Here is a 26,773-nt window from a genome sequence, read left to right as displayed (position 1 = left end):
CTGAATTAAAAAAAAAAAAAAAAAGACTTCTGGCTTCCAGACTGTGAGACAATAAATTTCTGTTGTTTTCAGCCACCTAGTTTGTGGCAATTTTTAATGACAGCCCTAGGAAACTAAGTTCAATTAGTTTGGGGAGAAATAACATCTTTACTACATTGAGTCTTCCAGTCCACAAGCACAGTATGTTTCTCCATTTATGTAAATGTTTGATTTCTTTCATCAGCATTTTTTGTCATTTTCAGCATAGACATCCTGTGTATGTTATGTTAGAACATCCTGTGTGTGTTGTGTAGGTTTAGTTATACCCAAATCTTTCCTTTTTTGTTTCTTTCTTTTTGGAGCTATTATAAATAGTACTGTTTTTTTGATTTTTTGTTTTTTCTTTAATTTTTTTAAAGATTGGGTTTCACCATGATGGCCAGGCTGCTCTTCAACTCCGGACCTCAGGTGATCCACCCACCTCGGCCTCCCAAAGTGCTAGGATTACAGGAGTGAGCCACCGCACCCGGCTAGTATTGTGTTCTTAATTTCAGCTTCCAGTTACTCATTGCTAACATATAGGAACACAATCGAATTTCATGTGTTGATCTTGTATTTTGTGGCCACAAGGAACTCAGTTATTACTTCTAGGTGTTCCATAATGGGTGTCCAGCATTCCTAATGGCATTTACTCTGAAAAAATTATATTAATTGCCATAAAACATTCCATCATCTGGCCGGGCACGATGGCTCATGCCTGTAATCCCAACACTTTGGGAGGCCGAGGCAGGTAGATCACATGCGACCAGGAGTTGCAGGCCAGCATGGCCAACATGGCGAAACCCCATCTCTACTAAAAATACGAAAACTAGTCGGGTACGGTGGTGTGTGCCTGTAATCCCAGTTACTTGGGAGGCTTTGAACTTGGGAGTCAGAGTTTGCAGTGAGCCTAGATCAAGCCACTGCATTCCAGCCTGGGTGCAACAGAGGGAGACTGTCTAAAAAAAAAAAAAAAGCCTGGGCACGGTGGCTCATGACTGTAATCCCAGCACTTTGGGAGGCCGAGGCAGGTGAATCACGAGAGCTGGAGACCAGCCTGGCCAACATAGTGAAACCCCATCTCTACTAAAAATACAAAAAATGAGCTGGGCATGGTGGCAGGCGCCTGTAGTCCCACCTAATCAGGAGGTGGAGGCAGGAGAATTGCTTGAGCCCGGGAGGTGGAGGTTGCAGTGAGCCAGTATCTAGCCACTGCACTCCAGCCTGGGCAACAGTGCTAGAATCTGTCTTAAAAAAAAAAACAAAAAACCTTCATTCTCTCTCTCTCTCTTTTTTTTTTTTTTGACAGAGTCCCGCTCTGTTGCCCAGGCTGGAGTGCAGTAGTGTGATCCTGGCTCACTGCAACCTCCCAGGTTCAAGCGATTCTCCTGCCTCAGCCTCCTGAGTAAATGGAACTACAGGCGCATGCCACCATGCCCAGCTAATTTTTGTATTTTTAGTAGAGATGGGGTTTCGCTATGCTGGCCAGGCTGGTCTCCAATTCCTGACCTCATGATCTGCCTGCCTTGACCTCCCAAAGTGCTGGGATTACAGGTGTCAGCCATCGCGCCCGCCGACCTATCCTTCACTATTAATATATTTTACCAATTGCCTCCTGTTGGACATTTATGTTGTTTTCTTTTTTGTTTGTTTTTGTTATTTTTTGTATGTTTTTTATTTTTTTGTCTTTTCTATTTTTGTTCTTACCTATGTTCTTTTCTTTTATTGTTGTTGTTGTTATGATTATTACTATAATGATGAAATAAATTTCAGATGCTGGAACATAAACCTCTGACCCCTTTTTAAATTATGTCAGAAGAGAGATTCCTAGAAGTGGGATTAGCAGGTCGAAGAGCTGAACCCTCATCAAGTCCTACGCACGATTCAGCTGCTTGCCAGAAAGGCTAAGCATGATTTCCATTCCCATCAGCAACATGTGAGAGGATTCAGTGGGCTGAAACATGGCCAGAACTGAGACTGGTCATTTAAAAACTCTGCAGTTGGGGCTGGGTGCAGTGGCTTACACCTGTGATCCCAGCATTTTGGGAGGCCCAGGTGGCTGAATTACTTGAGGTCAAGAGTTTGAGACCAGCCTGACCAACATGGCAAAACCCCACCTCTACTTAAAAAATAGAAAAATTAGGCCAGGCACGGTGGCTCATGTCTGTAATCCCAGTACTTTGGGAGGCTGAGGCGGGGAGAATCACGAGGTCAGGAGTTGGAGACCAGCCTGGCCAACATGGTAAAACCCCGTCTCTACTAAAAATACAAAAATTAGGCCGGGCGTGGTGGCTCACACCTGCAATCCCAGCACTTTGGGAGGCCGAGGCAGGCAGATAACGAGGCCATGAGATCGAGACCATCCTAACAAGGTAACCCTGTCTCTTCTAAAAATAAAAAAAAAATTTTTTAAATCAGCCAGGCATGGTGGCAGGCACCTGTAATCCCAGCTACTTGGGAGACTGAGGCAGGAGAATCACTTGAACCCAGGAGGCAGAGGTTGCAGTGAGCCAAGATCGTGCCACTGCACTCCAGCCTGGGAAACAAGAGTGAAATTCTGTCACAAAAAATACAAAAATTAGGTAGGGCAAGGTGGCTCATGCCTGTAATCCCAGTACTTTGGGAGGCCAAGGCAGGTGGATCACAAGGTCAGGAGATTGAGACTATCCTGGCTCACAGTGAAAGCCTGCCTTTACCAAAAATACAAAACATTAGCTGGGCATGGTGGCAAGCACCTATAGTCCCAGCTACTCAGGAGGCTGAGGCAAGAGAATCTCTTGAACCCGGGAGGCAGAGGTTGCAGTGTGTCGAGATTGCGCCACTGCACTCCAGTCCAGCCTGGGCGACAGACTGAGACTCTGTCTCAAAAAAAAAAAAATTAGCTAGGTGTGGTGGCACATGCCTGTAATTCCAGCTACTCAGGAGGCTGAGGCAGCAGAATTGCTTGAACCTGGGAGGCAGAGGTTGCTCATCTAAATGATTAATCACCCATACCTGCTTCACAGACTCACTGTGATGATTTAAAGATTTATAGGGGCCACAAACAGTGGCTCGCAGAAGTAATCCCAGTACTTTAAGAGGCTAGAGAGGATCACTTGAGGCCAGGAGTTTGGCAAAAGACACAAGTCAACCCATAACAGATAGCATTACAAACAATGAAGGATGGCTTGAGGTCAGGAGTTCCAGACCAGCCTGGAAAACATAGTGAGACCCCTGTCTACAAAAAATTTAAAAACTAGCCAAGCCTGGTGGTGTGCACCTGTAGTCCCAGCTACTTGGGAGGCTGAGATGCAAGGATCCCTTAAGTCTAAGAGTTTGAGGTTACAGTGAGCTATAATCATGCCACTGCCTGGGAAACAGAACAAACCCTTGTCTCAAAAAAAAGAGCTTTTTTAGGCAGTGCATCATTTCCCTCATGATATCATTTTTGCCCATATCCCTATTCTTGAAGGAGCAGAATGATGATACGAGCTGCAATTTATTGAGCACTTACTGGATGCTAAGTCTTGCGCTACTTCACTTAGTGCTCATGCTGCCATACAGCAAACAGGGCCCGGGGAAGGAAATGGAATCCAACCAAAGGGTTCAAGAGGCTTTAATGGAAGGACAACAGGGGTGGTGGCAGGGTGAAGGGGATCAACCTGGGTATTGGGACCAGCAATGATAAGAAGTCATGGCAACTTCTGGGCTGAAAGGGCAATGTGGGCCAGGCGCGGTGGCTCACACTTGTAATCTCGGCACTTTGGAAGGCTGAGGCAGGTGGATCACAAGGTCAGGAGGTCAAGAGCAGCCTGGCCAACATGGTGAAACCCCGTCTCTACTAAAGATACGAAAAATTTGCCGGGCGTGGTGGCGGGCTACACCTGTAATCCCAGCTACTCGGGAGGCTGCGGCAGAAGAATCGCTTGAACCCAGGAGGCAGAGGTTGCAGTGAGCTGAGATCGCATCACGGTACCCCAGCCTGGGAGACAGGGCAAGACTCTGCCTCAGGAAAAAAAAGAAAGAAAGAAAGGGCAATGGGAAAATGCAGTGTTTCCGAGCTGACGTCATGGAGGGGCATAGCCACAGTCAGACCAAGGGCCAAAACAGGGCCCAGGAGTACCCTGACTTCTCTCTCGCCTCCCCTCAGGTTGGCTGCATGGGTGCTGCTCAACAGAAAGCCAGCTGATAAGGAAGCCTGGGCCAAGAAATCCGCATGGGTGGGGAAGGGGCGGGCGAAGGGAGAATAACAAGCATAGGGAAGCCAGGATTATCCTGCTCCATGTCATTTCGCAGATGAGAAGACTGAGGCCCAGAGATGTGAAGTAACCTGCCGGCTGCCACAGAGCTGGGAAGGTGGAGCTAGAGGAGAGCCAAGCTCTGAGGCCCTCCGCCCAGCCTCCTAATACAGCCCCAGTCCCCAGACAAGAGCAGAGCGCGGAGCAGGGCAGCATCCCATGCTCCCGGTCTCCCTCCTTTCTCCTCTCTCCCCTCAGTACTCAGCTCTCCCACCCTCCCACCTTCTGTCTGCCTTAGCTGGACCTCCCCTGGCCTCCTCAGGAGGGCTTTGGCCCCTTTCCTCTGTGTCCCTCCACACTTTGTTTCTCCCTTTTTTCTCAGTCTTCTTGTCTCCCTCTTTCAGCTGCTGTCTTTATTTCCCTCCGTCTTTTCCTATAGCAGGCTCATAAGAGTGCATCCTCCTTAAGCTCAGTCTCTCTGCCACTCCCGAGCTCCGCCCCCTCTGCCCGCCTTGGCCCCGCCCCTGCCGGGCCGCACTCCCCTGCGCTGGGCGGCGGGACGCGTAGCGGGCGGGGGCGGGGCTGGGGCTGGCGCGGCGCCGGCCTGAGTCACACGCATGAGGCAGCGTGAGTCAGGCGCAGAGGGAAGTCCCTGCGGAAGGGGCTTTCGGAGCCGCAGTCGAATGGCAGGGAAAGAGAAAGTGTGCGAAACGCTGCTTTGACACAGTGACCTTGTGTGAGCCCTAGCCGCACACACACCCCCGCCCACGCCCTCCCCGCAGACAGCAGCACGCACACCCACGGCCGGCTCCCGGTACCGGCCGCTGCCCGCCCCTGTGGGGATGGGTAAGCGGGGCATCGAGGGTCCAGCAGTCTGGACCCGGCGCCTCCACAGGGCAGTCCCTTTTCCAGCTTCCAAAACCTAGCGTTGCTCACCTACACAGCCAGACCCCAGACCCATTTCTCCCACGAACTGTCAAGAAGGACCCCTGAGGGTCTTCCGGGTTACCTCGTGAAGCCTCGTGGGGTATGGCAGAAGAAGGAGGGCAATTTGAGGTCCTGCAGCGCCCGGGAGAAACAGGGATGAACTCCCTCCCACCCCCAGGCTCTCCCCCTCATCCTCTGAGGTTGCCCTAGAATCGATTCATGAGATTCAATTACAGAAATATTTATTGAACACCGACTATGTGCCAAGTTATAAAAACCTGGGACAAGACAGTAAACAAAGCAGGACAGTAAAAAAATATGTTAACCCCTGCCTTCCAGGAGCAGGCATTCTGAGTAGGTGAGGGAGATGATAAAAAATAAGCAAATGATCTAGACTAGTACTGCCAGATAGAAATAGAAGGGAAGCCACGAATGTAATGTTTAATTTTGTAGTAACCATATTAAGATGGTAAAAAGAAACACATGAAATTAATTTTAATTGTGTGTGTGTGTGTGTGTGTGTGTGTGTTTGGAGATGGTGTCTCGCTCTGTCGCCCAGGCTGGAGTGCATTGGTGCGATCTTGGCTCACTGCAACCTCCGCCTCCCGAGTTCAAGCAATTCTCCTGCCTCAGCCTCCCGAGTAGCTGGGATTACAGGCATGTGCCACCACGCCCAACTAATTTTTTTTTTTTTTTTTTTTTGTATTTTTAGTAGAGATGGGGTTTCACCATATTGGCCAGGCTGGTCTTGAACCACTGACCTTGTGATCTGCCTGCATCAGCCTCCCAAAGTGCTGGGATTACAGGTGTGAGCCACCGTGCCCGGCCTAATTTTAAAGGAACCGGTTCTCCACTTTGTGGTCCAGGCTGGAGTGCAGTGGTGCTATCATATCTCACTGCAGCCTCCCACTCCTGATGCTCCTGCCTCAACCTTCCAAAGCCCTGGGATTACAGGCGTGAGCCACTGCGCTTGGCCAAAATTAACTTTAATAATATATTCTATTTAATCCAATATATCCAAATGTTACCATTTCAACATGTAATCAATATACAAAAAAATACTGAGTTTTTCCTTTTTGTACTAAGCCTTGGAAATCCAGTGCGTACATACACTTCCAGCACATTTCAGTTCAGCCTGACCACATTCCCAGCATTCAATGGCCACATGTGCCTAGTGGCTATAGCAATGGACAGCAGAGTCTTGATGTTAGATGCAGGCTGTGGAATATAAAGCGAGCAAAGGGGCTGGGATAAGGAGCACTGAGTGGGAGGTGGTCTGACCTGGGCAGCCCTGACAGGGTGGTAAGGGCAGGAGTCCTGGTACAGGTAAGACCTACAGATACCTGCAGAGATCTGAATCCAGGCTCAGCCACTGGCCTTTGCAAGTCACCTGACCTTTCTGAATAAGGGCATTTTCCTCCGGTGTGGATTGGAGTTATGCATCTGAGGCTATGAGGCACTCATTAAATGTTATCTTTATCTCACCCATCTGTCTGCAGTGGCAGGCAGGCCCAGGCCCCCAGTCACAGTGACATCCGATTCACCCCCAACTCTTATGGCCACTAAAGGTGGCACCCCACCCCCAGACCCTCCTTTTATCCATTTCTACTCTTTGTTATAGCAAGATATGTAACCTCCTACATAGTAGGTGCTTTAAGCTCTTCAAAGAACAGTATTGTAGACTTCCAGGAGACCAAGTCACTTTTTTAAGATGAACCCAGGCCAATGCTGAGGTGGCTGGGGCCACCAGGTGCCAGGTGCCAACCCCACCACACCTCTTCAAGAACTGGGAGAAAGACTGGCCCTCTTTTCTGCCCACAACAGCCATCCTACCCCCAAAGTCCCTTCCTGCCAAGGGCAAAAGTAATGTGAAAGGATGCATCTGAACTGCGGATAGATCCCAGGAAGCAGGGGTGGAGAAGAGGGCTCCAAGTCAAGAAGCTGCTGCGAAAGGAGCTGTTACCACCGTTATACACCCCACCTCCACCTGGGCTGGCAGGCAACAGGCTCACAAACACAAGAGAAGTATTGGGATCAACAACCAGCCCTTCCTGGGGGACCTCTGGGCCCAGGACTGAAACGGCAGTAAGGCTGGAGGTGGGGGATGAGAGCAGGCCCAGAAGTGCCCAGTCAAGAGGCAGCAGGACCAGGCTCGGAATGCAGACCTGCCCATACCCCTCACCCAAAGCCTGGGAACTCAACAGGCCTTCTTGCAAGATGACACAGAAACCTAACTGTCAGCAGCTCCTGCCTGACACTGCCCATGGCAGCTCCATTGCTTTTCCAGGGAGTCCCTGGCAGTCGCCAGCAGGGCAGGCCCTGGGTTTTCTCTGCTTGCTAGCTTACCAGTCTCCCCTATAGATCCCACCCCAGACTGCAAGGCGTGCCCAGTTCCCAGCAGCTGTATTTCCTGCCAACCAGCAGACCTTAGAGAGAAGGCAGGAGTTGGGGGGTGTCCCAGCCTGGGTTGGCTACCAGATTCATGCTGCCCACCCCCCAAGCCACTCAGGTATTCTAGAGACCCCCTAGTGGCGGGATCCCTAGAAAGTAAGAAAACAAAGAGGCTCCAACCCAATTTACAGCGAAGACTAACTAGGTCTTAGAGGGCACACCGACCCCCAGGATTTATGGGTGGGGGAAACACTTGAAGACGGGGTGAGCAGGGAGCAGGAGAGGAGGTTTAAGTCAGATTGGCGTGGAAAGGGGAGCCGGCTGGGCCCCTCCCCGCCACCATCTCCTAGCCAGATTCCAAACCAGCAGGCTTGCCCAGCTAGGCCCGCCTCCCTCCTCCACTCTCCCGCCAGTGGCTACCTCCCCTCCCCCACTCTGCTTTCCTCCCCTCCCCCAGCTACCCACTTCCTCTACCCCTCCCCCAGCCCCTTTCACTCTCATTCATCCATTCATTCACCAAACTTTTGCTGAGTGCCAAGGTCCCCTTAGGCCCTGGTGCGAAGCTTGTGGGTGTGGAGAAGAACAAAACAAAGCCTTGGAGGCTTCCGACAAAATCTCCAGCATGCTGTTGGCCACGCCCCCCAGCCCACCTCCTCTCCAGCCCAGGCTCCGCCCCTCGACCTCCACCCTGCTCTCCGTTCCATCTCCAGACTTTTGGCCCAGGCGCCCCATGCTTCTGGTTTCAGGCGGACAGCATACCCTCCTGCCCCTTCCAGGACAGAGACCCCAGCACCACACACAGCCCTGAGAAAGTTTCGGGGTGAGGACGTAGGATGGCCTGGAGTCCTGGTCTCACGTCTCCCTAATCAGGGCCGTGTCCCCTAGCTGTGACACACCTTCGGTAAATGGCGCAGCCTGTAGTGGTAGAAGGAACTGGCCCAAAACTCATGCAAACCCAGACTGCGGTGGGAGGGAGCCTGCCCACAGCTAGTGATGGAGAACAATCAGGCTTGAAGGCCTGGGGCAGCCAGCCCTGGGGTCACTGTTTTACCCTCCACAGCCCAGGACACATTCCCACCTGGCTTAGAAAGGAAGAAAGAGGCCAGGTGTGGTGACTCACGGTTGTAATCCTAGTACTTTGGGAGGCTGAGGTGGGTGGATCACTTGAGGTCAGGAGTTCAAGACCAGCCTGCCCAACATGGCGAAACTCCGTCTCTGCTAAAAATACAGAAAAAGTAGCTAGGCATGGTGGTGCACACTTGTAATCCCAGCTACTCAGAGGCTGAGGCATAAGAATTGCTTGAACCCGGCCGGGGTCGGGGGATGGCTCATGCCTGTAATCCTAGCACAGGGAGGCGGAGGTGGGTGGATCACCTGAGGTCAGGAGTTCAAGACCAGCCTGGCCATCATGGTGAAACCCCATCTTATTAAAAAAAAAAAAATTGCTTGAACCCAGGTGGCAGAGGTTGCAGTGACATGAGATCGTGCCACTGCACTCCAGCCTGGAGCCTGGGTGATAGAGCAAGACTGTCTCAAAAATAAATAAATAAAAAAAGAAGCCAGGCGCAGTGGCTCATGCCTGTAATCCCAGCACTTTGGGAGGCCAAGCGGGGGAGGATCATGAGGTCAGGAGTTTGAGACCAGCCTAACCTACATGGTGAAATTCCGTCTCTACTAAAAATACAAAAATTAGCCAGACGTGGTGGTGGGTACCTGTAATCCCAGCTACTCAGGAGGCTGAGGCACTAGAATCTCTTGAACCTGGTTGCTGGAGGTTGCAGTGAGCCAAGATCACACCACTGCACTCCAGCCTGGGCTACAGAGCGAGGCTCCATCTCAAAAAGAGAAAAAAGAAAAGAAAAGAAAAGAAAGGCAAGAAATAGAAACAAGTTAAAGACCATATGAGAATCCCCTGAAAGTTCAGTCAGTGCCTGTTCCCCAGTGGGTGTGACACGGGTAGGAACAGTGGCTAAAGTTATAGGACTTGAGAGCCCCACATCCTAACACTGGCTAGTGAGCTGACATGGACTTCCAATCCTAGTGTGTGACCTGGGAGGCAAACCCAGCCCAGGCCTCAAGCTGGATTCCAGAAAACATGCCAGCACCTGGGTAATGGGGTCACATGTGTGTGCAGTAGCCATCCTAACAGACTTCATTCTACAAGCTCACACGAATGGGACTTTCACAGGCTACACAGCTTAATAATACATGTGTTTTCAGCTGGTCCTGGGTTGAAAGGGGGCACCGTGTTTGGGAGCGTTTTACCTGCAGACTCTGTATCATTGGATTGTGGACTGCACCAATCAGTTTGTTACTCAAATCAAAGGAAAACTATTTTGTTCCACATAAAGCCTAAATCTTGTACTCATCCAGCCCAACTCACAGTCTGGTGAGCTGCCACCACTGCCTGGTCACCAACAAGCAAACCAGCCAGTCTGCCCCAACCAAAGGGACAAGGTAATGGTCAGATGGCTGCCAGCTCCTATGACTAAACCTGAGATCAAGTGAGAAAAACAATTTCCCACGAACTGGTGGTAAACTAAAATCTAAAAGTAATGCCCATTAGAGATGAGTTCAGGAGCAGGTGAGCCTGAGACGGACGGCACGTAAGTTTTAACCTGGTGATAGAAAAAGCACTTACTTATCTCTGGAAGATGCAAAAGCCCTTGCACCTGTCTCAGGCTAGGCCATCCTGCCATTTGCTGGGTTCCCTGACCTCTTCTTTGCCTTGAAGTTTGGGGACAGATGCCCTGCGGCTTGGCCTCTGTGGATAACAGAATCCACTCTGGCTAATCATTCTTCATTCAACGCATTTTTTTTGAGTTTGAACACTGTGCTAGGCCCTAGGGATACCCCAGGGAACACAAAAGATAAAATTCCGTAACCTAATGGAGCTGGCATTCCCGTAGAGGTAACTGCGCAGAAAATACCACACATATTTATACTTGACAACAGTTAAACAGATGAGTTGATTTATGTTAGAAATTGATAAGTGTTATAATAAAAAAATAAAGCATGGTTAAGTGGATGGGGGATTATAAGGGAAGATGTACAGGTTGTTTGTTTGAGACAGAGTCTTTATCTGTCCCCCAGGCTGGAGTGCAGTGCCCTGATCTCCGCTCACTGCAACCTCCACCTCCTGGGTCCAAATGATTCTCATTTCTCAGCCTCCTAAACAGCTGGGATTTCAGGCACATGCCAGAACACCTGGCTGATTTTTTTTTTTTTTTGAGACAGAGTTTCGCTCTTGTTACCCAGGCTGGAGTGCAATGGCGCGATCTCAGCTCACCGCAACCTCCGCCTCCTGGGTTCAGGCAATTCTCCTGCCTCAGCCTCCTGAGTAGCTGGGATTACAGGCACGCGCCACCATGCCCAGCTAATTTTTTTAATTTTTAGTAGAGACGGGGTTTCACCACGTTGACCAGAATGGTCTCGGTCTCTTGACCTCGTGAGCCACCCGCCTTGGCCTCCCAAAGTGCTGGGATTACAGGTGTGAGCCACCGCACCCGGCTGATTTTTTTTTTTTTAAGAGACGGGGTTTTACTATGTTGGCGAGGATGGTCTTGATCTCTTGACCTCATGATCCGCCCGCCTCCGCCTCCCAAAGTGCTGGGATTATAAGCGTGAGCCACCGCGCCCGGCCTTTTTTTTTGTATTTTTAGTAGAGACAGGGTTTCCATCATGTTAGCAAGGCTGGTCTCAAACTTCTGGTCTCAAGTAATCTGCTCATTTCGACCTCTCAAAGTGCTGAGATTACAGGCATGAGCTACTGCGCCTGGCCAGAGATGCACAGTTGTAAATAGTGTAGGTGAGTAATACTGAACAGAGACCTAAAGGCAGTGAGAGGGCAAGCCCTGAGGACATCAGGGGAAAAGCATGCCAGGCAGAGGGCATAGCAAGTGCAAAAGCCCTGTGGTGGGCTCATGCTTGGCAGGCCTGGGGAACATCAAGAGGCCCATGTAGCTAAAGCAGAGAGAGCAACAGGTAGGAGATGGGATCAGAGGGCAGACTGCGGGGCCTTGGGGGCCTCTGTTTTTACTATATGAGATGAGAGCCCCTGGAGGAATCTGAGCAGAGGAGAAACATGCCTTACGTTTCATGTAGAGAGATTGAATGCCAGGAATTAGGTGCTTACAAAACCATTGGAAGAACTGGAGGAGCCGGCTCCAAGCTGGGCCCCTGGGAACAACATGACTGAACTGCCGGCCTGGCCTCCTACCTGATGAGGCGGGTAGGGAATTGGGAGGCCCCACCGGCATGGTTAAGATCTGATCTAGGGTCAGGAGGCCTTGTGTCACTGCACCTGCCTCTTGAACACCACGAAGCTGGTGACTAGATGCTGGATGTCCTGTAAAAAACCCGCATCTCCAAAGCCCACATAGCAATAGTTCCTTCTCTGCACTTCCTGCCACTAAACTTCACTTTATCTATTATTTTATTTATTTATTTATTTATTTATTTATTTTGAGATGGAGTCTCACTCTGTCGCCCAGGCTGGAGTGCAGTGGCATGATCTGGGCTCACTGCAACCTCTGCCTCCCGGGTTCAAGCGATTCTCCTGCCTCTGCCCTTCAAGTAGCTGAGATCACAGGGGTGCACCACCACGCCTGGCTAAGTTTTCTGTATTTTTAGTAGAGATGGGGTTTCACCATGTTGCTCAGGCTGGTCTCGAACTCCTGACTTCAAATGATCCTCCTGCCTCGACCTCTCAGAATGCTGGAATTACAAGCATGAGCCACTGCACCTGGCCCCAAATTTCACTTTCTTTGCTGGTACCCAATTCACATCCAAAACTAGCTTCAAATGAATGTAAAGCATGGTGCGTACCAAATACCTGCCCACCTCATCTCTCACAGCCCCAAGCCCATCCCCATGTCAAACACCCTACTGCTCCCACCTGCCTGCGTCCTAGGCTTCCTAGGATGCTCCACCCATGCCCTGGGCCCCTGCCCTGAGCTCCCCCAGGCCCACATTACAGTGTATACTACACTGGTGGAATTGCCTGTATACATGTCTATCCCCTCGTGCACCCCACTCAATGCAAGCCCCTTGAGGACAGGAATCTAGCTACCCATTTCAAGGCTACACCCTTGGTAGTGGTACCTGGAGGGATCCATCTGGCCAGGCTCCGAGGAGGCAGCAAGCCCACCCAGCCTGAGAACGGAAGCAGTAGAGGGGAAAGAGGCAAAATCTTCAGCTATTTAACTGCCCAAGACTTGATTTTTTTTTTTTTTTTTTTTTTAATTCTTTTTGTTTGTTTGTTTTTTAAGATGGGGTTTCACCATGATGGCCAGGCTGGTCTTGAACTCCTGACCTCAGGTGATCCACCCACCTCAGCCTCCCAAAGTGCTGGGATTACAGGAGTGAGCCACCACGCCCGGCTTTTTTTTTTTTTTTTTAAGACGACGTTTCACCATGTTGGTCAGGCTGGTCTTGAACTCTCGACCTCAGGTGAACCGCCTGCCTTGGCCTCCAAAGTGCTTGGATTACAGGCATGAGCTACCACGCCCAGCCAAGACTTGATTTTAATACCTGTGAAATGGGGCAATAGCATCACTCACCAGTAGGGATGTGGAGGCATCTGAGAGAACCTGTGTATTCAGTGTATGCTCATCAACTCTACCCTCTTCACAGATTTTTTCGGGGGTTGGAGAGGAGCTGGGCTTCCTTGGAGATTCAGCCCTGAAGAAGTAAGCTGAAAAGTCCATGGCATCTTAGGGCCATGCAGGGTGGGTCATTAGCTCACAGCAGGAAGGTGGAGAGGGCCCCGGTTCCTGGGCCCTCCTTTTCACTTGAGAGTTTTTCCCTCGAAAGTTGGAAGCAGCAGAGGCCCTCCTCCCCTTCTAGGCCTGCCAGCCTTGCTGGCAGCAGAACTTGTGGTCAGCATAGCCTGGAGGCCTGATCCTGCCAGATGACCAGATGCACTAGTAGCTGGGTGACTCTCGAGGAGGGAGGTCAAACATTGTGTACCAGGTCTGCCCCACCTCTGACCGGCCTAGGTCAGTCATAGTTGATACGGGGCAGATCAGGTTTATGCCTATTGTCTGGTCATAAGTATTAATAGTGCCACTTTTACTTTTGCCCTGCTCATCTGCTGAAGCTGAGCATACACATCCTGTGAACCAGTAATTCCTCTCCTAGGCACGTAACCAATAGAAATTTGCACACTACTCACCAAGACATATTCTAGAACATTCGTGGCAGCACTATTCATAATAGCCCCCAGCCAGAAACTATCCAAATGTCCTTCAACAGAATAGATACATAAATTGTGGTACATTCACATCACATCACTAAGCAGCCCTGAGAATGAACATTCTGCAGCCACACACAGTAGCATGGATGAACCTCACAGACATAAGGGTGAGCAAAGGAAACTCACCCAGGAGAATACATAACGTAAGACCCCATATCTCTACGTGTACACGAACAGGTAAAACGAAACGCTGCTGAAGTTGGGATGGTGGTTACATAGCATAGTGGAGATGTATTTCTTGGTCTGGGTGCTGGTGACACAAAGGTGATCACTAAGCCAAACACTTCATGGAACTAAATGGAACCATCCACACTGGTCTTTTCATCTAATCATCCAGAAAATGAGCTTAAGAGTCAGATGTCCCAAAAAATAAAGTTGACTCGAACTCCCCATTCCCTGGACATTCCTGTTGGGTTCACTGAAGCTCACTGGGTCGTCCTTGAGGAAACTGTATGGGCTGATTGCAGTAACAGAAAATAATGCTTCCTGTGCGGAAGACGGGTTCTGGTATCGACTAACTCCTCAACCCTGCAGGCCTTGACCACGTCCCATGTCCCTTGACCTGCCTGCCCTCAACTGCTCAGCCACCCACCTATCCAAGTCTCATGAAGGCCTGCTCAAGCCCCTCTCCTCCAGGACTTCCCTGACCACCCTGGGCTCCCATCCTCTCCTCCTGTAGCTCTTCCAAAGTCTTTAAGCACCTGACCCCTTGGTTCAAGTTTCAAGAGTGCAGGGGACTTTGTTCACTGATTGTACCCGTAGGGTTTGGCCCAGTTCCTGCTGAACAGTAGGTTCTCAATAACTACTGAATGAATGTTTTCTACTTCATGGCATCTCCTGTACTGCTACTCAGCTTTCTCTAGTGCAGGCCTGATCCTGATTTCTCTAGACGTGAAATTCGCGGAGACAAGGACTACATCCTACTCATCTTTTTATCCGTACCAGTCACTCTTCTGCTTAATATTTATTCAAAGAGGAAAGAAAGGAAAGGCAGTGAATTCAGGGCATTTACAATCCAGAAAGCGTGGAGGTGGGGGTCAGTGGGTAGAATTATTTGGATTTCAAGGGTGTGGGTAATCCTGGAGGGGAACAGCTACTATATTTATTTGCCTACAAATTTATTTATACCTGCCTCCTTCCAGAGAGGGTTTGAGGTGGCTTACAAAAATACACACAACACAAGGTAAAAAACAAGTCGCTGAGGAAATCAGGCCGAGGGGAAAATAAGAGTAGGAAAAATAAGATCGAGTCGGCTCGTTAGAAGTGGGCCAGAAAGTTGGCCAAGTTTTCCCACAGCCCACTCGAGGCGAAGTCCCTCTCCCTTCCCCGCCTCCGTCTCAGGGGCGGCCACGCGTCCTACACGGACAAGGAGAGCTGCACCCGAGGGAGGGGACCGATAGGACCCTCTCCGCACCTCCCCAGCCGCCAGGCCGCCAGCCCGAGCCCGGGCCCGGGCCTAGCAGCCTTGGCGACCTTGGAGAGTGCGAAGTGGAGGGGCGCGCGGCTCCGGGGGGCAGCCCGAGCCCACACCTGGGTCCCAGAGTGCTGGCGGGAGGCCTGTGACCTGGGACAGGGTGCTGAAGGCTGAGGGATCGCGCCTCCACGCCACGCCGCAGAGGTTCCTGCGCTCGAAACCGAACGCCCTCCAGCCACCTCCACTCACGGCCTACTAAGCGCCCGCTCGGCGCCCAAGGCACAAAGATGGAGGGAGCGGCGCGATCCACCCGCCCCACCCCCACCCACCCGCCAGACAAAGGGGCAGGCCGCCCTTCCCCCAGCCTCCTTCGCGGGCCCCGCCGCCCTCTCCTCCCCTCCCTTCAGGCCGCCCTTCGGTGACTTCCTCTCCCCTCAAGGGGCGGCCCCGGGACTTCTCAGGAACTGCGTTTCACCTGGGCGCGGGGCGGGGAGCAGGCGCGCGGAGGGCGGCCTCCGGGCCCACCCCTAGGCCGGGCCGGCACCAGGCCCGCACCCTCCCCTTTGAACCCGCGCTCCTGGCCCTTGGCGCCTTCCCGCCCAGGCGCCCCCGCCCCCACCCGGCCGAGCACGTGCTGCCCGGGCCCCGAGCGCTTCCCGCCGCCTGGGTGGGAGCTGGGCTCACCCCCCGCCCGCTCCCCACCCCCACCGGAAACATTCCTGCCACATTCCTGCAACTGCGAGGCCCAGCCCGCCGCTCCCCACCCCGCCTCCGCGCCGGGCCCAGGGCTTTCCTGCGTCCCCTCCACTGCCGACTCGCCCCCTGAGGAGGGGGCTGGGCCAGGGCCTCGGCTGACCGGGGAGGAAGAAGGGGAACAGAGAAAAACATGAGTCACAGCCGTGTGTCACTGGAGCGCATTTCAATTCCCTGCATCACAGGAGGTGTGGAAGGCCGCCCCGGGGACCGGGCGCGGGAGGTGCGCCCAAGAAGGCCCCGGGCCGGCCTGCAGGGCGCGCCTCTCCGCCTGCGCCCTTTCCTCCCCCACCGCCCTCCCCGCCATCTTCCCCTTTGGCTTCCTTCTCGCTCAGTGCAACAAGTCTTTGTTAAGCCGGCCGCCGGGCGGACCAGGCGTGGCGGAGATGGCCTGCGTGCTCTGCCCCTGCCCTCAAAGCGCTTCCAGGCGACCTCTGGTCCACCTTTTATATTTATTTACAGTCCCAGCAGAAAGGCACGGGTCCCCAAGTGGGCCTGCGTATCTTCAGAACACCCTTCAAGTCACATCAAGGCATGAAGCCTCCCTCGGGTGTACCTGCCAATGAGCCAATCGTTGGTTTCGCTTGAAGGCTCCACCTTGATCATGGCTCGCTGGTGGCCATTAGTAAAACACTTTGGATTTCACAAGTTTCACGTTTGAATTTCACAAGACTTGTATCTCACCAATCAGCCACACGCGGGTTGACACTGAAAAGCACAGGCTGACACCTGTCCGCCCAGGGGAAATCTACCAGCCCTCTATCTCGGTGAGGGGGCGGAGTGTAGGCCGCGGAATTCTCTAACGAGCGCGTTTCTCTCCACCCCCTCAGCCCGCGTGGACGCCCGTCCACACCCGCACGCCCCGCCGGGGCCGGGCCCACACGCCCAGGAAGCCCCTACAGGTGACTCTCCCGGGGCCCCTGTACCAGGGAGGAAGGATGCCCCCCACCCGTCAACACCCCCCGCGAGAAGCTCCTTCGTGACTTCTATGTGCGTGCCTTCCCACACCACCTCCACCCCGGACTGCGAGGAGTGGGCGGTCGACTCGGGTTCGCAACCCAGGCCTCCCACACGCCCCTCCCCGCCGTTAGCACCCACCCGCGCGGCAGCGACGGCTGGCGGGAGGCCGCCCTTTTAAATCCCCGGGCTAATTTGCATGGCCCCGCCCCTTGAGTGACACGGCTGGCGCGGGCGGGCCCGTCCCCCCTGCCCCTGGGTCGCTCTTTTTAAGCTCCCCTGAGCCGGTGCTGCGCTCCTCTAATTGGGACTCCGAGCCGGGGCTATTTCTGGCGCTGGCGCCGCTCCAAGAAGGCGTGAGTTCGCGGCCGCTCCGGTGGCTTCTTTTTTTTATATCTATAATTTAATTAAATTATTTATTTATTGAGGCCGCGCACGGGCCGTGCCCAGCTTCCTGCCCCTCGCCATCCTTCGGGGGAGGGCGAATATTTTTGTCCCCCCGCCTGGCTGTGACACATAAATACCCTGCGGGGGCCTGGGCGGCGAGCACGCGGCGGCGGCGGTCTCTGAGCGCCTCTGCTCTCTCTCCCGGTTTCAGATCCGCATTTGCTACCAGCGGCGGCCGCGGCAGAGCCAGGCCGGTCCTCAGCGCCCAGCACCGCCGCTCCCGGCAACCCGGAGCGCGCACCGCAGGCCGGCGGCCGAGCTCGCGGTGAGTCGTCCCCGGGGCCCGCGGCGGCGGCGGCGAAGGGGGGCGTCTGCGCCCCCGCCCGCACGCCGCCCCTCCTGCGAGCCGCCCGGGGCTGCAGCGCGCGCCGCCGGCTTTATTCCCAGGCCGGGGCGGCGCGAGCCGGCGGCGGGGGAGGGCCGCGCGGCGCGGGGGCGGGCGGCGGGGCCCGGCTGCGCGAGGAGGACACCCGCACCCCTTCCCCCGCGCCACGGGCGCCCTGCGGGGGGCGGGGACCCGGGAAAGGCGCGCGGTGGGGGAGGGGGCGCGCGGCTGCGGCGAGCGCGAGTTGTGCACCCGGCGGAGCCCGGCGCACCTCGCACGGCGGCCGCTCCCGCCGGAGCCCGAGCACGGGCCCGGGTTGAGGGGCGGGGAGAAACATGGACTGCAGCGCGGCGGGAGAGTGGGGGGTCGGGCACCCCCGCAGCCCAAGGAAGTTCTGGAAGTGAGGGATATGGGGAGGAACCCCGAAATTGGGCCCTACACTCTCGGCCTTTCTCCCGGCGCCCCCTCCGCAGATGAGGCCGGAGCGCGGGCCTGGGTTTGGGGCTTCACCCCGACCCTACCTCTGGCCTGGCCCGCGCGTCTTCAGCCCCAGGGGCCAGGCCTGCCCTCCGCCCCCACAAACTGGTTTCGCTGCTTTGCTGGGCTCTGTTGAAACTAGTCAGTCCCTTTGACTCCCCGTTTCTTTTTTATTTTCTTCTGGGGCTTTATTTTGCGGGGAGGGGACAGAGAGAGGGTCTTTTCTTCCTTTCCCCCTCGCCCGCGCGCGCCAGGTTTCCTGCCCCAAGGCGGGCTTGGGTGCCCCCTCTGGCAGGAAGTGGGGCCGGGTGCACCCGCGTGGCGTTGCATGCGGTCGGGGTGCGCTGCTTTCCCGCGCGTGCAGGAGCGGCCTGCGCCCCTCCCCCTCCTCCCCCCCCCTCCCCCGCGCACCCTGGCCCCGGGTCCCTCCGGCCTCTAACGGCCGGGCCCGACACTTGCAGAGTCACCCTGGGGCCGAGTCTGAAGCCTGATGCCTCGGGGACTTTAGCCGCTAGTCGGGTAGGCCAAGTGTCGGGTTGAAAGGGGCTCCGGGAACCTACTTTTTCCTGTTCGCCAACTTGCTGTGTGACCTTCGGCAACTCATCAGGCTTCTCTGGGATACCTGTTTACAGGGGACGGGGAAGAAAATAAGGGAACCCCCAAGATAATTTCCTAGTGCCTTTGCTTGCAGAGTCCTTAAGCATTTGAGGAGCAAACTTTGTGTGCACAGTGCATGGAGGAGACAGGCTTGAGGCCCAAGCGGGCTTATTACAAAGTGAGGGATTGGGGTTGGGCCCTAAACGTAGTTCCTCCAAGACAGGCCTCTGATGTTCATGAACAGGTGGAAGAGACGAGCGTTTCTTGGCCACACTGGAAAGGGCCTCCGGCCTTCATTTAGTTCTCGGGGGGTTGGCTGAGGGGGATTAAAGGGTCCTCAGCAGTAAGAGGTGGAAGGGGGCACCAAATGATACGAGAGCTTCCAGGGAGACCCGCCAAGATCCCCAGGCCGACCGATCCCAGGCTCTCTGGGATTCCGGACTGGCCTCGCCCAACTGGAACCCCCTCGATGAGGGGGCCTCAAACAGACCTTATATGAGGTCAGCACTCGTTTAGTTGATTAATTTTGATGTTTAGCTTGAAGGGGGACCTGTGGTGTAATATAAGATTCCAATCACTGCCTATAATTACAGAGCAGGCCAAGCCACTAATGACGGAGCAGTATAAGTCACCAACCACCTTGTTTAAAAGGGTCTCCAGGTCTGAAACATTATAAGATAGAATAATTACCAAAGTCCTGCTGTCTGGAGGGTCTCTTGATGCTTGAGAATGGAGGTCCTGGGTCCTCCAGAAATCACAAGTTTGCAAAAATGTTTTTTCCTGTCATTGGGGTAAAAACTTTTTCTTCTTTTTTTTTAAATTAGACAAGGGGTCCCACCTAATTGCCCAGGGTGGTCTCGAACCCCCTGCCTCAAGCAGTCCTCCTACCTCGGTCTCCCAAAGTGCTGGGATTACAGGCGTGAGTCACCTCACCTGGGGTCTAGTTCTTATTTTGATTAGAGTGAAGATTTCTATTATTTTAAGTTTTTCTAAACTATTACCTAGTTTGATCTTGAAGCATTCAGGAGGTAGTTGAGGCAGGTACCTTATAATTACCTTGATCTTACAGATTGAGAAGCTTTCAGAAGTGGAGCCGCTTGGGCCCACCCCTTACCATGGGCAGGCAGGGATTGGTTACTGGAAAAATGTGTAGCGTAGGCCTCCGGGGTCTTGTCCATCTGTAGCCTAGGGTTGGAAGGACTAGGATGGAGATGTAAAGGACTGTCCTTTCTAAGCCTGTAGTACAGGGTCTTCCCAAATACAGGGTGCAGGACCTCCTTCTAATGGGAAATTTTAGAAAAACTCAAAATTAATGGGGTTAATTAAACCCCTTGGGAAGAAGGAAGATGCTAGAAAATGACCAAGAAGCTTTTAGGATGAGTCCTGCCAGGGGGCCAGCTAGGGTCTGTTAGATGGGTGCATTTCAGTTGGAGAATTCCCTGCCCATCTGATGAAGTCACATTTGACTCAAGTTGGGCAGAGGAAGGGTAAAGGGAAAGAGGAAGATGCTTGGCTTTGGGCTCCCTTTCCTTCCTCACCTCATCCACTGCAGCTTCAACATCTCCTTCTCCTTCCCTCAGTTATACCAATCTTTGAATCCCGGGGATTTACCCTGGGTGAAAACAGAGAAGAGAGCTAGTGGGTGGGCACCACCCCTGGCTATGTGATTGGGTTTTTTTGGTCCTGAGGCTTGGACCTTGCCAGATAGGCAATATCATCAGTGAGGTGGGCAGGGCATCGATGTCCATAGCTGCCAAATCTCAAGTCTCATTCTTTCCACTTTCTTCCTAGTCCCCACTAAGCTGCCTGGGTTGAGTTTTCTTTTAAAGAGAAATAGCAGCAGCTGTCTACAGAGGGAGGGGATGCTGGCAATATGTCAGACCCCACCTCCCCACACCTTTGCCCCATGGCGGCCTCACCCATGTAGCTAGGTCTGGGCTGGATGTACCTCCTGAGTCCCCCCCACCCTGCTCTGTGGGGGCAGTGTTAAGGCAAGACAACAAAGAGCCCTTCTGAACAGTAGATAGATAAGAAGCTGATTAGGGCCAACTGCCCTGCCCCACCCTTGGCAGCATCTAGGGCTGGGCAGACCCCTCCATCCCGGGCACAGTAGGAGGCCTGGGAGCATAATTTTCTGCAGTGTGCCTTGAAGGTATGGATGATGAGGGGGTAGAAAGGGGCGGGAGTGAGATGTTTGTCTAAAAGCACTTTTCCCTCTCTCAGCATCCCAGCCATCACTCTTCCACCTGCTCCTTAGAGAAGGGAAGATGAGCGAATCGAGCTCGAAGTCCAGCCAGCCCTTGGCCTCCAAGCAGGAAAAGGACGGCACTGAGAAGCGGGGCCGGGGCAGGCCACGCAAGCAGCCTCCGGTGAGTCCCGGGACAGCGCTGGTAGGGAGTCAGGTGGGTGTCCAAACCTTTGCTTCGCTTGCTTTATCCTTTGGGGCTAGGGAGGTGCCTGGCGTTTCTTTCAGCAGGCGAGAGCATGCTTGGAGGGTGCAGAATGATTCTGTGCAGTAAGTGTGCAGGTGTGTTCTCCCTCCTGTGTGTATTCCTGCCCTGCTTGCAACTCTGGTCAGAGCTCTCGAGACCCCAGGAGAGAACCGGGGGCCTGGAAGTTCAAGAAGAATTCTGAAGCCAATGGCAGGAATCCAAACCTAAAGCACCCCAGAGGTTGCGTAGCCAGTGCTTGAAACATCCACGTTTTTCTTAATTTCCAGTCCACTGTGGACCAGTGTTTTTAAAATACAGTACAGATGAATGAACAAAAATGAAAACATGCACATAGACGCCCAGGGTTTTTAATCATTAGATTCGGTGCATGTAAAATGGCTCTTGTCAATTTACTGTTAAGTTTCTAAATACTTAACGGTCAGTTCCTGTGCTTCCTCATCCCAGGCAAGAAACAGGTGCCTGCGTGGGCCAGCGCCTGTTCATGTACAGGCCATATTATGAGTAGTTCAGGAATGGGCATTGCCCCTGGCTCTGTAAATGGAAACTGAAGCCCAAGAAGTGAAAAATGTTGGGGAGCTGGTGGCAGTGCCCCTGAGAACTCTGGTGCTGCTCTCCCCACAAGGTCCCATAGAAGGATGAGGCTGCCAGCCTGGCACTGTGGGGCACCCTAGAGAGCATGTCCACTTGGGCGTGGGGGGACTACGTATTGCCCTCTTACAGAGGCAGTTGTCACCCAAGTGAGGGATGGCTGCTGGTGAAGCTCAGTTACTTCCCTTCCCTGGGGAAAAGGTGAGAGGAGTCAAGGTTGACTCCTGCACCTTAAACACGAGGTAGGTTGTTCACCTGCAGGTTTTTCCTGTCTGTAAGGTGGAGAGTGGTCTGTGCTGACCTGGGCCTAGGGAGACATAAGATGTGAGGAGTCTGCTGTGTTGGAATTTGGCAGCCACCTTCAGAGCCTGTGGTGGGGGCATTCATCCTCTTAGCCTAGCTTCCTCAGCCTCCCTTCCTCCCCTGCCTGTTAGCCCTGGTCAGTGGGAGCTGTCAGGAGGGGTGCTGGATTACTGGACCCTGGTTATGGGCAGCCCCCTAGGAAACAGTAGCTGGCACGCCTTCACTGTGCACCTTCTATGCATTATGCAGCAGCTTTTTATTCTATCTAGGGCTTATTAAAATTTCAGTGACAATGGCAGCAGGGATCTCTGGGGTCCGGGCATAATTCCCCCTCTCTGGGGGCAGCCTGGATGGGGTCCAGGTTTGCAGGTGCAGGCAGAGAGTATGTGTCCAGCATAGGTCATCTGAGAGGGTGGGCAGTGATCATGGCCCAGTGCTAGATAACCATACGTTACCCATGTAATCTCAGGAAGTCTTCACCATTTATAGATGAAGAAACTGAGGCTCCAGCATTAAGTGTCCTGCCCAAGATCAGTGTCAAAACTGAGACTTGGGCAAAACCACCTAACAATGTCTTTCTGTCCCCAGAATGCCTTTCCTAGGGGTCTTCTGGGCTCTTGTCATTTTGTCTTAGAAACCTGCAGGGAAGCAAGGGGAGGAGTAGGATATGCTTGGCAAAGATGATCGAACTGGGGCTTTGGATCCTGAAGGGATTCCTAGGTCGGGGTGGTTCTTGGTTCTTGCTGACTTAACATTGTTGAGGAGGCAGAGGGCTCTGTCTTCTGAGGGGGTTGAAACAAGTGGTGACTGTCCCTGACTACCCCCTCTGTCTTTACAGAAGGAGCCCAGCGAAGTGCCAACACCTAAGAGACCTCGGGGCCGACCAAAGGGAAGCAAAAACAAGGGCGCTGCCAAGACCCGGGTGAGGCTTGAGATGGGGCTGCCCCTGGGTGGGTGACTAGCAGAGGATCCTCTTGTTTGCTCATGGCCACGGCCGTGGGGAGGTCTGGGGGAAGGGCTCAGTCATGCTGGACCACCCTGAACAGGCAGGTGGGTCTGCCCCTCCCTCGCCACCAGGCATCCGGTGAGCACTGTTGAGCAGTTTGGACTTAGGAGATATTTTCTCTAACGGTCTAGAAAACCACCACAACTCCAGGAAGGAAACCAAGGGGCAGATGTAGTCGTGCACCCCCTTCCCTGGCACAGGGGTGGCAGTGGGCCTTTGCTAATTGGGGAAAGTGGGGCAATGACTGAGGTCTCACTTCTGTCAGGTTGGTCCTGCTCGGACAATGGGGAGATCAGGTCAGAAGTCCATGGCTTTCCTGATCTAGAGAAGGCAGAGTGGGGAGAGTGGAGGGGGTCCCTGCCAGCACCTGGGCTGAGAATGTTATCTTCTCCCCTTGGGGTCCCCTGGAGCCTGAAGGGATGGGGACAGGCAGCAAAGGCCAGATTCACAGTGGCATCAGCCTTTCAGAAAAGTTGTTTTGTTTTTTATTTTATTTTTTCTAAGACACGACTCATATCCTCTGAGTCATGGGTGGAGGCGGGAGTAGGGGGCGTGTGTGTATGTTGAGGGGGCAAATGTGGCTGGCCAGTCATCACCAGCTGGACTCGGGTGGGCCTGCTGGGTGAGAGTGTTGGGCCGCCCTGAACAGGCAGGTGGGTCTGCCCCTCCCTCACCGTCGGGCATCCGGTGAGCACTATTGAGCAGTTTGGACTTAGGAGATATTTTCTCTAACCGTCTAGAAAACCACCACAACTCCAGGAAGGAAACCAAGGGGCAGACCCAAAAAACTGGTAGGTGAAGAAGCAGATTGCTGCTGGCCTCCTGGGCTCTTTTGGGGGAGGGTGTTAAGAACACACAGCATCTGATACTATGCACCCCTTATGGAAAGGCTCTCCCTGACTTGCTGGGATATCAGATTTTACAGAAGTCCAGAGAGGGGAAGGTGCCTGGCCTGGGCTTTTAAAGGTCTGTGCCCATGAGAAGTGAGGGGTCCCAGGTACAAACCAGACCACATCCCCCTGACCTGCCCTAGTTGTGTGTGGGAGTCCTTCCCTCTCCTGCTCCTAGAATGCTTAGAACTTCTAGGGGAGATCTTGGAAGTCATCTAGTCTGTGTCTCCCTCAATTAGAGAATGAGGAAAGGAAGCCATAGGGGGAAGGTTTATCCTTCCTATGATCCTCTTGAGAAAGAAACAGCGAAGGAGCTGGGCCCTGGGAGGGGTCGGCACTGGAGGTCTGGTGTGATCCACCACACCGCACAGCGGGGCACCATCCACTTCTGGGCCCCCAAACAGCTGGTGGAAAGGCTCAGTGGGCTGAGTCAGGAGGCTGCCTCTAGGGGGCCACTGCAGTTAGGGTCACCCCAGCCTTCCAGCTCCTGGTCCTCTCCCATCCCCAGCCTGCCTTCTCAACTCCCTGAAGCTGTCATTCCTCGAGCTGAGCTGCCGCTGGGGTGGGGGGGTTAGGGGGCGCTGCTGGCCAGGCCCCAAGAGTGAGTAACAGGAAACAAGTTGTTTTGGAGTTTGTGCCTGGCACGGGGGCTGTAGCCCCGTGTGGTGTCCCGACATTCCCGCCCAGTGAGTGGCCCCGGCGGCACACACTTCCCCTTCCTCCCCACCCCAACCTGGGGTCAGCCCTCGGCCACCCCAGAGGACCAGGGCGCCACAGCGGAGCACCTGTCCCTGTGGGCCACGGACCTGGTTTCCCAGCACCCACCAGATCTCATGTACCTTCCATCCACCCCTTCCTATTTCCTCCCCCAGCCACTTCCTCCCCACCTCCTCTTCTACCCTAGGGAGCCAGTCACATCCTGGAGCTCAGTGCTGCCCTGAGCTCTGCCCTCCATGGGCCTGGGGGCCAAGGGGGCTTGGCTTCTGGCTCTGGGTGAGAGCAGCATGTGTGTGGGGTTTTTTCCTCCTTTTAAATTATTTTTATGAATGAAGCCGGGCCGTGGAGGTTGCTGAGTCACCCACACACTCAGCCCTGACTCATCCCTCTTCGGGAGAGCCAGGGAGTGCAGGGAGCGGGTGGGGGCCAGCCTCTGGGGGTGGAGAAGAAGGGTGGCCAGGCCAGAGCTCACACCAACAACTGCCCACCTCACAGGAGAAGGAGGAAGAGGAGGGCATCTCGCAGGAGTCCTCGGAGGAGGAGCAGTGACCGTGCGTGCCGCCTGCTCCTCACTGGAGGAGCAGCTTCCTTCTGGGACTGGACAGCTTTGCTCCGCTCCCACCGCCCCCGCCCCTTCCCCAGGCCCACCATCACCACCGCCTCCGGCCGCCACCCCCATCTTCCACCTGTGCCCTCACCACCACACTACACAGCACACCAGCCGCTGCAGGGCCCCCATGGGCTGAGTGGGGAGCAGTTTTCCCCTGGCCTCAGTTCCCAGCTCCCCCGCCCACCCATGCATACACACATGCCCTCCTGGACAAGGCTAACATCCCACTTAGCCGCACCCTGCACCTGCTGCGTCCCCACTCCCTTGGTGATGGGGACATTGCTCTCTGGGCTTTTGGTTTGGGGGCGCCCTCTCTGCTCCTCTACTGTTCCCTCTGGCTTCCCATAGTGGGGCCTGGGAGGGTTCCCCTGGCCTTAAAAGGGGCCCAAGCCCCATCTCATCCTGGCACGCCCTACTCCACTGCCCTGGCAGCAGCAGGTGTGGCCAATGGAGGGGGGTGCTGGCCCCCAGAATTCCCCCAGCCAAACTGTCTTTGTCACCACATAGGGCTCACACCTTTCATCCTTCCCCACCTTCCCATGTCCCTCCACTAGGTTGGACAGCCCCCTTTGGCTACAGGAAGGCAGGAGGGGTGAGTCCCCTACACCCTTTTCACTGTGGTCCCAGCCCCCGGCCCTCCGCCTGGGATCTGAGTATATATTGTGGTGATGGAGATGCAGTCACTTATTGTCCAGGTGAGGCCCGTGAGCCCTGTGGCTACCACCTGAGATGGGCTGGAGCTGTTCCCCCCACCCTACTTTGCTTCTGCCACTCGGCCATTTCCCCCTCCTTAGATGGGGCACCAATAACAAGGAGCTCACCCTGCCCACTCCCAACCCTCCTGCTCCTCCCTGTCCCCCAAGGTTCTGGTTCCATTTTTCCTCTGTTCACAAACTACCTCTGGACAGTTGTGTTGTTTTTTGTTCAATGTTCCATTCTTTGACATCCATCATTGCTGCTGCTATCAGCGCCAAATGTTCATCCTCAATGCCTCCTGTTCTGCCCACAATACCCTACCCCAAGATACTCTTCATGGGGAAGAGGGGCTGGGGCATGGCAGGCTGGGTGACTGACTACCCCAGTCCCAGGGAAGGTGGGGCCCTGCCCCTTGGATGCTGCAGCAGAGTGAGCAAGGGGGCCCGAATTGACCACAAAGGGTGTAGGGGCCACCTCCTCCCCCTGTTCTGTCGGGGAGGGGTAGCCATGGTTTGTCCCAGCCTGGGGCTCCCCCTCTGGTTTCCTATTTGCAGTTACTTGAATAAAAAATATCCTTTTCTGGACTGGAGTCTCCTGTGGTGTGTGCCCCTACAGTCTGGGGCAGGTAGGGTGGGTGACACTTGTGCTCTTGCCCCCATCCTTCAGGCTGCAGGAGGGAGGGAAAATAGCACTGGAATTTCCTCCGGGGGTCATTTGAAGCCCCTTTTGAT

At 54.1% G+C, this 26,773-nt stretch overlaps 1 protein-coding gene across 8 annotated transcripts; it reads left to right on the top strand.

The window, feature by feature from the left end:
* The first annotated feature begins 17,198 nt into the window (after positions 1-17,198).
* On the top strand, positions 17,199-26,626 carry HMGA1 (high mobility group AT-hook 1). 8 transcript variants are annotated; one of them, XM_064361151.1, is made up of 6 exons: positions 17,199-17,289; positions 17,532-17,645; positions 21,003-21,148; positions 22,962-23,045; positions 23,870-23,920; positions 25,232-26,626. In XM_064361151.1, the coding sequence occupies exons 3-6, from the start codon at positions 21,047-21,049 to the stop codon at positions 25,283-25,285; spliced, it is 291 nt and encodes a 96-aa protein (XP_064217221.1). In that variant the 5' UTR covers positions 17,199-17,289; positions 17,532-17,645; positions 21,003-21,046; the 3' UTR covers positions 25,286-26,626. The 8 variants fall into 8 exon arrangements, with proteins under 8 accessions (XP_064217221.1, XP_064217218.1, XP_064217220.1 ...); XM_064361148.1 differs by having other exon boundaries at positions 21,003-21,181; XM_064361150.1 differs by lacking the exon at positions 17,532-17,645.
* Positions 26,627-26,773: the final 147 nt, after the last annotated feature.

The sequence above is a fragment of the Aotus nancymaae genome, unplaced genomic scaffold (assembly GCF_030222135.1).
Source record: "Aotus nancymaae isolate 86718 unplaced genomic scaffold, 86718_ANA_hifiasm-v0.15.2.pri h1tg000040l, whole genome shotgun sequence".
In the NCBI taxonomy this organism is placed as follows: domain Eukaryota; kingdom Metazoa; phylum Chordata; class Mammalia; order Primates; family Aotidae; genus Aotus; species Aotus nancymaae.
This window is presented reverse-complemented; position numbering and strand designations above follow the sequence as displayed.